The 14,915-nt window shown below is 42.3% G+C and overlaps 1 protein-coding gene across 2 annotated transcripts in view; it reads right to left on the bottom strand.

The window, feature by feature from the left end:
- SRPX (sushi repeat containing protein X-linked) overlaps positions 1-14,373 on the bottom strand; it is a 29,635-nt gene extending 15,262 nt beyond the window's left edge. The window contains exons 1-2 of one of the 2 annotated variants that reach the window (XM_079974523.1): positions 14,174-14,373; positions 10-69 (exon numbers count right to left, since the gene is read on the bottom strand). In XM_079974523.1, coding sequence (XP_079830649.1) covers positions 10-69; positions 14,174-14,246 — 133 coding nt within the window. In that variant the 5' untranslated portion in view covers positions 14,247-14,373. The remainder of the gene's footprint in view (positions 1-9; positions 70-14,173) is intronic. The other variant, XM_079974524.1, reaches the window with a different exon arrangement.
- Positions 14,374-14,915: the final 542 nt, after the last annotated feature.

The raw sequence follows: 14,915 nt of genomic DNA, 5'->3' as shown, positions 1-14,915 counted from the left end.
AGCATTCACCTTTATATCTATTGTGTGCATACACGTCTTCATCATCTTCTAGCGGTGAGTATCCCGATCCTACAATAAAGAAGAAAAACAACTGCAGCAAGCAAGGAAACAACATTGAAAAGCGTAAGGAAAGCTCTTGCAGAGATGAGCGAAGGCAGAATTAGGATGTAACAAACATCCTAGAGCAAGTTAAACTGTGTAAGCTTTCATGTTTATTAGACTTGCAGCAAAATCAGTTTATAGTGAAATGGATAAAGATATACATTTTAAAACCGAATGGAGTCTAATTGTTTCCCAATATATATTGGGTCAAGGAAGGCTACAATTCATCTTGCAGGGAACTTCCATCACAAATTAAGATCTTACGCAAGTCTCAAGAGATATTTCACTATAAGATGGTTCAAAAGATGCAAGTGGATGCATCAGCCATCCTAGCAAACAGCTGCAGAGGCAGAATACAGATGTAACTACCATTCCAGATACATGTGTGACTGAGCTATTCAGCACAGCCATTGCAGCTAAAATGCCATTACATCCATTTTACCTTAATGCTATTCTGGCCAGTCAAAATAGCATTTTATTTAACTACTGAACATAAAGACTATTAAAAAAGAGAGAAAAAAGGCTTACCTAAGTGGATCTGGAGCATCATGACATTCTACCAGACATTGTTATATTTGTGGTAATTGAAATAAAATAAACTTTCGACACAAGAGTACAGAGGCATATATTTCACTTTTATTCGGCAACTGCAGGCAATCCTTTTAGGATTCATCCCTGTATGTCCAAGCAGAGTGATGCACTGGGGTAAAAATAAAATGAAATCCTCCCCTATGCACCAGGCGAGACAATAATGGAGACCCTTAATGGAACTGGGTCACTCCATGCAACACATGGAACAGATGACTGGCACAATCACCTTCAACAGAGCCAGGCACCTGTTTGACAGGAGTGGATGGGCTAATAAATAACACCAACTCATCCCTTTGGCAAGTCAGCTTGTGGAAATTATTGTATGCAACAGTATGTTTAGAACCAGCTACTTTACACAGAGGAATCCATCCACCCAAAATATATAAGCTAATCCTAGAGAAAATCTGAGGAACTGCACAGGTACTTTATTAATCACAAGCAGAATATGCAATACACAGTAAGGTACAATAATCCTCTCTAAGGAAATGCTGAACGGGGTATGAATAAAATAAAAGAGATGACCATATAGCACCTCAAACATTTATAAGCCTCGTTAAATGTTCGTCTCCTCTTTTATTTTGAATTTTAATAGAATAGATATAGCTGGTCCCCTGCAGAAGAGTAAAATTCAAACAAGCTGGGATTATTATAACTCAGTCTGTGATTGGCTGTGCAGCCCTTCTTTTTATCATCCACACATCATTCACTAAAGCATTGTGGTTATGTGGGTTTTTTAACATCTATGGCCCTAGGACATACTTACTACTACTACTAAAAGTGATTATGAAAAAGTTCACAGACTGGTACAAGCACGCAAAGAGGGGAAATATCACTCACCACCAGTGAAATCACAGGCTCACGGTACTCAAGTAACCACATTTCGAAGAGCACTCATAACCGCAATTGACACCTCTGTGTGTTTGAAGGGATGAGGAATCACGTTTTCAAAGTAACAGCCACAATGTAGTTTGAATGCCGCAAAATAGCATTTATGTTACAAGCAAATTGTAGCTTAAAGGAAGGATTCTGTTATCATATGCAACAAATGAGTTAACAACTGTATAATTGTGCAGAAAATTCTGACACTTCAGAATACAATATTCCTTTATCTTTTTAAGAGGTAATAACCTGCATCATTGTGCCAAAAACAGACTATTATAGTAGGCTTGATCTTCCTCATGGACAGAATCAATTTCCTTTACCACCCCCACTCCCACTTTTGCTAGTACAGTTTTCCCAGTGTTCTACTCTTGTTACTTTCTTTAAAACTGCTGATGTCGGCAGACATGTTGGCATGTCAACAGCTCCATGGTAGAAAACACTAAACTTAGTAGAATTTTAAAGCACTGCTGAGCTATGTAAGATTTAAATAGCAGTCTCTAAAGGCTTTGAAGATGTTACTAAAGGAATGCTTTTCATGCTTTGTTGTGCGCTATTTGGCAGAATTCTGGGGTTCTGGTCTCAATGTTCAGCTCAAGAAAAGTTTCAACAAAATGTATTCTTTCAAAAAATAAATAAATCAGAGAATTAGACTGAGTGCTCCTCAAAGATGCCTCATGTAAAAGCAGCAGACTGGTGGGCAATATTTGAAGAGTGAGCTCTTTCAGTGGTTATTTCCAGAAAATGCCAAGAACATTTAAAACCCCATATTAATTTTTAATGGAACTTTTTGCTAAGTTTCACGGAGCACTATGGCTGCAATTCTATACTTGCTTACCAGAAAGTAAACTCCACTGAACTCAAAGTGGGCTTACTTTTGAATAGCCGTGCACAGGATTAAGCCAGAGATTAATTTGCGGCCCCTTCAGATGTTGTTAGACTACAACTCCCATCATCCCTGGAAAAACAGCTATGGTGGCAGGGAACAGGAGTCTAACAACATCTGGAGGGCAACAAGATTCCCACCCCTAAACTGTCAGCCCCTAAGCCATGCATGCACCATAAATGTCACCACGCTCCAGTCCATGCAGGTGCAGTTATTAAAAGCACAGAAGAGAGTTAGTTCCATGTGAGGAAAATTCTTGGGGGCTGCAAATAATTTAGTTTGCTCTGTTAGTGTGTTTTTCAGAAAGATCCCACTGTTTTTGAAATTGCATGCTTCAACTTGTTTTCAAGAGAAATCCTACAGATGGAATACACCTCTCAAGCTGACAAAATTAAGCTGCAATTGTAGTGCAGAACAGAATAACAGGCAATTAATTACCTCAAAATAGTTTGGGGTGGGAGGAATGAGTGATCAATCAATATCCCAGGAGGATATCATTTTCAGTTACAGGAAACCACCATTCTTATCAGGTTTCATGGGAAATGTTGATTACAAATAGACAATGGGATATATCCAGTGTTAGTCATTCAGAGTAGACCCACTGAAATCAATGGACTTAATGGATTCATTCAGCCCATCATTGTGTCCAGGTCACCGCAAGTTAATAAAATTGCATCATTGGGATAAGGGTCTACAAATCTGCTTGATCTCAATCACCAGGGGTACATATGTACAAAATCTTGGCATGTAGCACGTACGAATATGAGAAGCTGTTACTCTAGGAACAGGAATAATGGAGGCAAGCTCCATTTTAGCCACACAAGTTGTAGATGGAACTTCACTGTTCAGAAACATGCACACGCCAATACAGTGGCACCTTGGAATGTGAACGGGATTCGTTCTGGAGCCCTGTTCACATCCCAAACAGAAAGTAAGACGCGACAGCACGTTTGCACATGCGCAGGTCAGGTTTTGCCGCTTCCATGCATGCGCGTGACATCATTTTGACCGTCTGCGCATGCGCAAGTGGCGGAACCCAGAAGTAACACGCTCTGTTACTTCCGGGTCGCTGTTGAGCGCTACCCGAAAGCGCACAACCTGAAGCGTCTTTATCCCGAGGTATGACTGTAATAAGATGCTAGAGCTATGCAACACAGAGTGTCTGCTACTATTGTGCATGCCCACTATGGGGCAATTATACATAGACCTTGGGCCAAGACAATTTGTTCATTCTTAGGGAGCTCCAGAGAACTAAACACTAGCTTATTCCTGCCCCTGTGCAGATTGTACTGACCACCTGCAGAATATATTCCTCCTCTGTGACTAGGAAAAGAGTCCCTAGGAAGTCATCAGCTTTGCCAACTCCTAGATAGCCATGAGTCCCACTGAAGCACAAGACTCTAATGTTTTGAGCACTACCTGCCATGCTGTACAATGAACTTTGTGAAGAACTATGAAGCAAAGATACAAAACTTTGGAAAGAGCCTTCCTTATTTTATGTTTCAGTGTTGTAAAAATATAGCAGTTTGTGGACGGACCATGGGGCTAGAAGGAATACGACCCAGCTACAGGTGTGCTACTGCCAACAAAAGGGTGAAATTAAGCCAATAGTATTCATTATGGATCTTAAAGAAATCTCCCAAATCATATGCTAGACTTTGTCATTATTTCTCCATGAGAAATTATTCCAAATCTATTTTTAACAATCTGGCACACAGTAGGCTGAAAATCTGCTTTTGAGAATGCAAATGGAAAATGTGCATTGTTCAGAATTAGCCATTTATTCAATGAAACATTTGGAACAGCAATCCATTTATGCAGCATTTGAAGTCAGGCTATTTCAAAATACATCTTTAGAAGATTAGGAACAGAAGAAACAATTAGTATTAGATGTACGAAACATTCCATGTCCCCTTCACTGATATTTCTGCTTTACCAAAGAGTGGCAATTCACATTCAGCTGTTTTCATGGATATCTGCTTTTCATTATTTTTCACCATCCCCCATTCAAAGCCTTGATGTACTATAATGCATCGTGCAACAATACATTGCTGGTTTTTTATATACTTTCAAATGAAAAAATGGTATTAAAAATGTACCTGCTTTGAGGCAATTTGTAACGGTACTTCTGAAGAGCTGTCACATGGAAAATGGAGCAAGCTTGTTTTCTCCTGTGCCTGAGACTAGAACCCAATGGATTCAAGTTACAATAAAGGAGATTCTGACTAAACACCAGGAAGAACTTTATGATAATAAGAGCTGTTTAATAGTGGAATGGAAGCCCTTGATATCCTTCCATGGAGGTTTTTAAGCAGAGGTTGTCTGGCCATCTGTCATGGAAGCTTTATAGTTGAGATTTTTGCTTTGCAGGGGGTTGAACTAAATGACTCTCAGGGTCCCTTTGAACTCTATTATTTGAACATTTATGTTTAGCTTGGGAGCAACATATAAGCAGTTCAGAACATAACAAGCCAGTGCTTGTAGTTTGCTGCCCTTATAGCACAGCGTGGCCAAGAGAGCAGAAGGAGCAAAGCAGGGACTGTTCTGCAACATGATCACCAAGGAGCAGCAGTGGCCCAAGCAAGGGGAGGTCAAAAGTTAATGGGATGCAAAGGCAAAGACACATTTGCCCCTTTAGCCATCTAAGTTATCTCAGCTAGGTCCTGGAGATACTATCCGAGTAATCACTGAGTGCTGCCTCCTGGCTAGTGAAAGAGCTGGTGCCTTCTGATGTAGCCATTGGCTCCTTTGCCACAAAGGGGCTTCCAACTGTGGGGATATCTTCTCAGGGCTCTCTTAACCTGTGAGGACTGTGTAGACCAGCCATGAGACTCTGGTGGCAGAGGTGTCTCTTCAGAGGAAGATTTGGTGCCCAGACCCACATGGGGTGCACTATCTTTATTTTAGAGGTGCAGCTGCCATAGAACTCTGCCTCTGAGATCTGGTCTGGGGCCGTGACATTCATTTAAGCATTATGGTTTAATATGACATGTAAACACAGCCATTACATACAGCAAGCAAGATGGCAAAAGTTATCTGATAATAATTCCTTTTTATTTTGTTTACGAAGCTTTTATGCTTCTTTTCCATTTTTCTAAAAGAATTCCAAAGTCCTGAGTACGGTGCCAAATGCTTCAACTGAAACACAACCAACAAGAAAATACTACATTCTGGACACCACCCAGTCCTGTACTGAGCACAAAAGCCTGCATATGTGGAAAATGCGGGTTGTAATCTAACTGCATATATTATGCAGTGGAACACAAGAGGCTTGGAGAAAGCAAATGCTGCCAAATGTCCCAAGTCAGGAAGGCTACAAGGAGGAGATCTTCAAGAACTCAGTCAAGGGCTTTGGGAAAGGCGCAGAGGAGAAAGAAAAAGCCCAATAAGATGCAAGAGAGGTGGCAAAAGTATATATGGCGGGAGCTGCAGTGGAAATAACTTCTAGCTATAAGCATTTTAAACCATTAACCTAGTACTACCTAACCTGGTACTCTAACCTAACCTTTTATTGAGGGTGAAAGAGGAGAGCGGAAAATATGGTCTGAAACTCAACATCAAAAAAATGAAGATTATGGCCACTGGTCCCATCACCTCCTGGCAAACAGAAGGGGAAGAAATGGAGGCAGTGAGAGATTTTACTTTCTTGGGCTCCATGATCACTGCAGATGGTGACAGCAGCCACAAAATTAAAAGACGCCTGCTTCTTGGGAGAAAAGCAATGACAAACCTAGACAGCATCTTAAAAAGTAGAGACATCAACTTGCCAACAAAGGTCCATATAGTAAAAGCTATGGTTTTCCCAGTAGTGATGTATGGAAGTGAAAGCTGGACCATAAAGAAGGCTGATCGCCGAAGAATTGATGCTTTTGAATTATGGTGCTGGAGGAGACTCTTGAGAGTCCCATGGACTGCAAGAAGATCAAACCTATCCATTCTTAAGGAAATCAGCCCTGATTGCTCACCGGAAGGACAGATTGTGAAGCTGAGGCTCCAGTACTTTGGCCACCTCATGAGAAGAGAAGACTCCCTGGAGAAGACCCTGATGTTGGGAAAGATGGAGGGCACAAGGAGAAGGGGGCGACAGAGGACGAGATGGTTGGATAGTGTTCTTGAAGCTACCAGCATGAGTTTGACCAAACTGCAGGAGGCAGTGGAAGACAGAAGTGCCTGGCGTGCTCTGGTCGATGGGGTCACGAAGAGTCAGACACGACTAAACAACTAAACACCCAACCTGGTGCGACCTAAGAATAAGCTGATAGCTTGGCCCAAGGTCTATATATAATTGCTCAGCAGTGGGCATGCATAACAGCACAATTATTTAACCTTTACTATAATTGTCAGTCTGTCCTTTTTTGTATTTCATTTCCCCTCTCATCTTATTCTGTGTATTTCCCCCTTTATACTCATCTACATAGATACCTGCTATTTAGAAGACCGCTTCATACCATCTGATGGATTCTAGTCCATAGCTCATACCATAATAAAACGGTTAGCTTTAAAGTGGCACGAGACTTAGGAATATAAAAACAGCCTGCAGGATCAGGCCAAAGGACTCATCATACTGTTCTCACAGTGGCTAGCAAGATGCCTGCGGGAAACTAGGGGGCAGAACATGAGCACAAGAAGAATCACCCCTCCTGTGGTTTGTAGCAATTGTTATTTGGAAGTACTACTGCCTCCAACTGTAGAGGCAGAGCACAGCCAACATGGCTTGTAGCCATTGATTGCCCTCTCCTCCATGAATTTGTCTCATCTTCTTTTGAAGCCATCCTCTGCCTCCTGGGGTAATGAGTTCCATAGTTTGACTAAGCTGTGTGAACATTTTCTTGTTTGCATCATAGCTTAGGTGAGCCTTAAACAGAGGAAGTCCTTGCTCCCCTCACAGTCTTAACCACCACACTACTTCAGATATCTGTGAAGGAAAAGTGTAAAGCACTCCTAAAATACATTTTGAAAAGTCAGCTCTCTCTCTCTCTGCAACATAATTTGGAGCTCAGAGCCTAGTGTCTCATTTCCAAAGAAGTCTTATATTTTGAACCTAGTTCTGACACAGAAGACAATTTCTCATCAGAATTGGAAGTCAGTGGCAAAAAGATGGACAAATTGCATCTCAGAACTGCCAGCCTGAACCACAGTTCCCAGGAGGGTAAACCTTTGTGGTAAGTGAGAGAAGAGACAGGCTGACTAACAGTAACTCATGCTCTGCCATACCACACTGGCCAAAGTTTTGCCAGGCTTTTCAGTAAATCCCTCAGTACAACTGATGAAGTGTGGAAAAATACATAAAACAGTATACAGAACTGCAATGTTGTTCTGAAGTTGTGTGTTTCAGTGGTTCTTTCCAGTAATTAACCCCCAAAATGAGCCCGAGAGAGGAGTTAAATAAGCATTGTTCTTCCTCCCTAACGTACTTTCCTATAAAGAAGACATACCTTCTTCCTAAACTAGAATGCAGTTAAAAAAATAAAATAATTTCATCATCCCTTAAAAACAAAAAAAACCTCAAACTTCTAAACGATGGCTAACAAATTCACATAAACCATTTCTATTGCAAAGCAAGCTTTGAATACTAAATTTCATACTAAATTTCTTAGTGAATCTTTGTAAACCATTCCACTTATAAGGTATTGGTCTTAGTAACCAAGCTGTTAAGGTGGGAAAAGGTGTGATCCCAGAGTTGGTCATGGTTATTAAAACAGAATATAAGGTTACCATAAATTTGACCTAATTTGGCAGCAGTGTCATTTTCTAAGCAGCTATTTGGGCAACTGGAAGGTTTTGAATATGGTGATATTTAACAGGCCTAACAGTGCTATATACATGTTTACTCAGAAGCAAATCTCACTCAGTTCAGTTGAGATTGTTCACAGGTAAATGGGTATGGAGCTTTCATCCCCAAAATGCATGGACCGTCACTATGAGTCATTATTTATTTAAACTACATAAACGGACTACTCAAAGTACCAACATTTCAAGTTTTAGAAATTTTCTAGTAAACAAAAACAACAAAAGATCACCCAAAGAGCAACAAGTGTATTACTAATGTTTGCCTAAGTAGCAACAAGTATCCTTGTAGAGTATTTGAGGATAATTTGAAGGTTAATATGGGACCAGTAGAATTTATAGGAATTGGGCTCAGATGTAGTATTTTCTGACGTAGGACCACTTCCAACTTTAAAAAGGCATATCCAACAAAAACCCAAGCTCACTGATGGTACAAAAGATTGAGCACACAGTAATTTGAGAATTCCAGTTATGTGAACCATGTGTGTGATTTTCACTATAAAAGGAACAAAAAACCTTCAAAACTCAGCAAGATCAAAACAGAGCTAGCTGACTGGCAATGGCAGTTACACATGTGCTGTTCAACACATGTTGGAGTTCTGCAAACTTGGCCCTTTGCCATTTGAAGTGAACTTCAGCTGATGCAATTCAAATCAAGGAACTGAAGTAAATTTAGCATCACATTCCGCCTCATGGCATAAATTGTATAGCAATCTCACCATCAACAGCACTAATCATACATGACACAAGAAAGGGAACTCCTTTTTCCCACCATATGCTCTTTGGGGCCTGGAGCTATTTCTGTAGTGATCCCCAACAAGCTTTTTCCACTTTAGCTTAAGAAAGACATGCAGCAACAACAGTTGCATTGGCAATGTACATCGAGTTAACAGAGTGCCTATTCAAAACTTCCCCTAAGTTCAATAAGCGTGTATACGATAAGTTACTTCTAAATGAGCAATGACACACTAAAAAGTCAAGCCCCCTACCCCTGTAGAAAACAAAGCCTTCAGATGAGGCATGGGATAGGGGAAAGAGTTGAAGGCTCAGCTCAAGCCAACCTCAGATTTAGGTTAGTGGATACACACACACACACACACACACACACACACACGTCCAACTCCCACAAATCACAAGCTAGTTGACACTATGCAGAATTAGTGGTTTTCTTGATTGACCAAATTAGCTCAATAATCGCACAAAACACTATGTATGCTTCACTGTTTCTCAGAGATACGACTTGTCACATCTGTTTGTTCAAGACAATTAGCAATTACTCCTAAGTGAGTAGATGAAGGATAGCACAGCAATATGGAAAGAATGCCTGAGCTGCTTTTTGGAGAACAGAAAAGGGGTGCACTTTTAATACATGGAACAGGGCAGCTGCAATATTACCAAGGTGAACTGCCCTTGGCCAGAGAAGGCAACTGTTTCTATTCCATTGCTGGTCCCAACATTTTGAAGTTTGGAGAAGGTAGTTTGAACACCAGAATAGCAGCTTTTTAGACTGCAAAAAGTGGACCTTAATTATACTAGGGAACAGCCAACGGCAACAGAGTTCTAGTGTTTCTTCTGGATTTTTTTCAATAACCTTATCCAGAAAGCCAAACTCTGAAGACAGCAACTTCATGTAGCAAAAAAGTATCCATTTGTATACAGTACAGTGATCTGTCAGTTATAAGTAAATACAATTTAGTCAGACAGAACTTTATTAAATGTTAGGTTAACAATCATTGTATCAAATACTATTGTGTTTAGATCTCTGGAAGGGATGGAACATAAATTTAAATAAATAAATAGGTTCAGTGCAAATCTGTCTTCCAGCATTTTTGCATTGGCAATGTTAGCTGAATTGCACCAACAAAAATAAATTCAAACCTTGATTACAAACACAATTCACTAACTTTATGACCCCCAGTGGACAACTGTTATTTATGCAAAGTATGCTTGAAGGCCCAAATGATGCAATGCTCATCCATTAAGCATGCTCAACAACTTTTTAAAGGGGGGGGGTTGCATGCACTTAACTTCAAAATTGCACAATCTCACACACATTTGGCATTGGGTTGCTTTTTAAAGCATTTGGAACTCTTGGATTTGGAAGTAAAGTAAATATCAGTAAAATGACAGTGGTCCCTGGAGAATGGAGTCACGTCACTCTTTTCCCACCACAAGAAGATTTTGTTCTAATCACCCAATGTGTGCTCAAGTGCCCTTACACAAGGCAATTTAGCAGACACTATGGTTTAAACCACAGAGCCTAGGGCTTGCTGATCAGAAGGTCGGCAGTTCAAATCCCTGCAACGGGGTGAGCTCTCGTTGCTCGGTCCCAGCTCCTGCCCACCTAGCAGTTCAAAATCATATCAAGTGCAAGTAGATAAATAGGTACCGCTCTGGTGGGAAGGTAAACGGAGTTTCTGTGTGCTGCTCTGGTTTCACCAGAAGCGGCTTAGTTATGCTGGCCACATGACACGGAAACTGCTTGAGGACAAACACCGGCTCCCTCGGCTTATAGAGCGAGATAAGTGCCATAACCCAGAGTCGTCTGCAACTGGACCTAACGGTCAGGGGTACCTTTACCTTTATGCATAAAAACAGTAATTGACAAAATCCCACAAATGAACTTAAGGCAAAACCTAAGTGGTGGCAGGAAAAATTAGCAACTTTTTGGAAAATGACAAATAATGCTCTTATTCATTTAAAATCATCCTCAGAAGCAGATATTTCAAACCAGTCTCAGAATTTTTTAAAAAAACCAAACCCATGGCTTTACCTTGAACAAATATTCTTTCTGTCTTGAAAACGGAAAGGGGAAGTGTGCAGATTTCCATGCTAATAAATTAGAGTAAATGTGTTTGCCAAATGGGAAAGCACATCAAACTGCTCAAAGAAGTCATTAAGAGGTTTGGAGGGAAGTGTCATCAGTATGCGAATGACACTATGCTTTATTTATCCTGTTTTGACAAAACCAGATGAGGTGGTAAAAGTCACAGAATAAGTATGGGGAACCTGGTCATTACCTCAGCCAGCACGGCCAGTGAACAGAGATGATGAGAATTGGGAGCCCAACAACATCTGGAGGGCTACAGGTTCCCTAGCCCTGTCATAAATGGCTGCCTGGGATTAGCAATCATCAATTGATGAGGGTGAGCAAACCAAAGTTCAATCTAGATGAGATAGCGCTATCAAGTTGAGTCTGATTAGTTTGCAAGTTTGTGGCTCCCTTTATGGTTAAATGAACTTGCACTTCCTCTGAATTGTAAGATGAGCAGGTTGAACGTACTCCTCAACCTGGCTTTTCCTCCTGGAACTAAAGGCAACAGTGCTTTTCACTCCCTCAGTTTGAGTACGTTCAACCTGCTCATCTTACAATTCAGAGGAAGTGCAAGTCCATTTAACCATAAAGGGAGCCACAAACTTGCAAACTCCATGGAGATCGCCACCCTATGGAAGGTGCTCTGTTTGATGCTGCCCTTGAAGACTTGTTTACAAACTTCAGTTAGCTTAGTTCAGAACTCATAAGTTCACTTGTTACCAAGAATAAGCAAATGGAAGTACAGAGCACTGGTATCCAAAGAACTTTATTAGCTTTCAGCTTGTTGGAGCAATTCAAGGTGCTGGTTCTAGCCTTGAAAGCCATAAAATAACCTGGGCCAGACTACCTCAAGAAGCATCTTCTCCCATGGAATCTTCCCTACATCGTAGGGAGCATTACTCCAAATCCCATCTTTATCTAACTTTTGATTGATGAAAAGAAGGAACACAATCTGGTCACAATATGGTCTTTTGTGACCATGCTGTGGAACTCTCCTTCCCAGTTATGCTCTTATAAAGACTTTTTAATTGCAGGAAGCAATTGGATGATAAAACATGACTGCATCTTAACTGCTGTGCATAGGTGTTTTAGGCTATTGTATTATTGTGTATATATGATGCTGTTTTATTGGCCACTGTTTTACATTTTTCATAAGCTATAAACTGCACTGATATGGAGATTATGTCGTAAAATAAATAAAACAAATGCATTTTTCCCAGCGGCTAATGAACATACAATAAAAATGCCTATCTACAAATACAACATAATTAAAAGGGGGGTGTAAAACTATTATTTTGCATTCATGTGTAAAACACATAATGCTATGCTCCTGGAAATTAGAAGACCCTGTGTCATCTTGCCAGCTTCTCCCAGCACTGTATTGCCATTAAAAACAGCCAATTCTCAACAGTGTCCAACACTAGTGAAAAATGCTAGGGTCCTCCTCATACAGTACATATGCATCCTCTGCTCTTATAAACTATTCCAGAAAGAGAGATGACAGCAAACTAACTTGTTCATGAGATTCAGGTTAAGGAGCTATGAAATGGCAAGTGTGCAACTCTGTACCAGATTTATTCAGCATAGTCCTATGTCAACAACCAACATACATTTAAACACAAGCAGAAGCCCCCTTGGGTAGACTAGTAGAAAGCCAAATATAGTACATTGGGTACCCAAAACCCATCATGATCAAAGGACCTAATAGACTCTAATTAGCACTTTTAACAAGAAAAGCATTTTATAGTTTTATCTTGCTCCTTCTTGCATCAATGCTTATGGTTTTCTTTGATGTTTTGCTTTTAAAAATATATAGTTTAGTTTTGCCCTGTGAGGTAAATCAGTAGAATTCCCATTTTACAGAACTGAGGCTGAAAACTTTCCCTGGGCCACACAGGGAGGCTGTCACTTGACAGGGATTTGAACATAGCCTATAATACAGTTAACAAACCAGACAAGAACATCTAGCCTAAAGGACCCTGCCTTTAGCAGGCAGGATCAGCAAGCTGAAACTGTCCTGACTAAAGGCTAATGATCAGGTTTTATTCACAGAGCCACAGAAAACAGCTAAATTTTGGCACTCAAACCATGGTGAGCTTGTTGCGTGCATTCACTACCACACACAGGATTCAGTTTTTGGTATGACCTGGCTAATATCATAGAATCACAGTTGCAATGGACTCCGAGGCTCAATGTATCCCAACCCCGTGCATTGCAGGAATATGCAGCTGTCCCTTACCAGGATTGAACCGGCAACCTTGGTGTTATCAGTACCACACTATAAGCAACTGTACATGACATCAGACAATCTTTTTAAAATATGTACTGCAGATGATCCATGTGAGCAGGAAAAGTCTAAACTGGGTCTTCAGGTCCATGGGGGAGTATGCCATGCCAGTGTGAGAACACTTCTCAGGCAGGCACAGCAACTTGACATTGATGTGATGCCACCTGTAAGGGGCTCTGGTACTATTTCCATGCCAGGCATCACATTTAAACTGTGTGCCAGTACTTTGTATGTAGTGGTGGAGACAAGGCAAACTGAAGCGTTTGCCAGTCATTCATTATTCCTATACACGTACGAACCACATAACTCGGTCCATTCACGCGCAGAATAAGACTGCAGCCAACTCTTAATTGCACACAGGTGTTAGGTGCGTTTACAAATTATCAGGTTTGTGTGGACGAGACCGCCGTTGCCTCTGCTTTGGCCCGAAAGATTAGCACCGGCTGGGGAGTCAACCCGCGCAGATTTTTAAAGTCTCTCTCTCTCCCCCCCCCAAACAGCCTTTAACAACTGACGCCCCAAGACTACTAGAAGCTTTGTTTCTGAAAGGAAATTCTCATGCAAAAGAATTGCAAACCTACACGACGAGCACACTATATTCTTATTTCGGGGCGTCCCTCACAAGGGTCGGCCGCCGCTTTCCCACCTTGGGCGTAACTTTCGGCCAGGTTGCTGCAGCCGAAGACTAAGCAGCGGCGTCTCTTTCCTCGAAGGCGCCTTGCGCCGACTCGGAGGCGGGCGCCGCCTTCCCGGCGCGGTCCCGAATGCATCCCCGCCGCCGCCGCCCCCCTCCTCGGTTTCCGCCCCCTCTCCTGAGCCCCCTTACCTTGGTACGCGAGGCTGAAGCGCGCGCCCACCGCCAGCAGGAGAGCAGCCAAGCAGACGGAGGGGCTCCGCATGTTGCCCTCGCCCTGGCGCCCCTTCGGCTCCCCCTGCAAGGCTGCCGGCCGACGCGAGAGCCGGGAGCAAGCGGGCGGCTCGGGGAGGGGCGGCGAGCAGGCAGAGGGGCTCCCCTTGCAAGCTCCTCCCTCCGCAGCCTCTTCCCGCTGAAACTTCACCACAGCCTCCCTCCTCCTCCTCCGCTCCCAACAGGACGCCGAGCGAAGCTGCAAAGCAGCGCCGAGGGAGGCTGAGGTGGCCCCGAGGGGCGCCTTCCTAGCTGCAACGCTCCCGAATCAACTCTGGATTTTTTTTATCTGGGATTCCGCCAGTTAAAAAAAAATTAATTTCACCCCTTGCGGTTTCGAAATGTATTTTCCCTCCACGGGCCGTTTGCAGAATCAGTTCATTTATGATGGGGGAGAAGCAGGAGCTTGGAAAGGGTCAAGCACGCCCATCCGCCTTGCTGCTTTGCTCAAGGCCGCCTTTTCGGCGAACCCGCCTTGGGTTTCCCCCTCCCTGCGTCAGCCCTACTTGTAATCCAGACCACGATGGTCTCGCGCGCCAGACAAAAAGGATGACTGCGGGCTCCCCTCCTGCCTCTGAAACGCTTGAGGCCTTCCCAGACATGCCCGCCGCCAAGAAGCTTTTGGTGTGTGGCGGGACTTCTTCCAGCGTTACCCCTAGGC

Source organism: Podarcis cretensis, assembly GCF_951804945.1.
Source record: "Podarcis cretensis genome assembly, chromosome: 4".
NCBI classification, from domain to species: Eukaryota; Metazoa; Chordata; class Lepidosauria; order Squamata; family Lacertidae; genus Podarcis; species Podarcis cretensis.
Note: the sequence above shows the minus strand (reverse complement) of the source record. Positions and strands in the feature narration are given on the sequence as shown.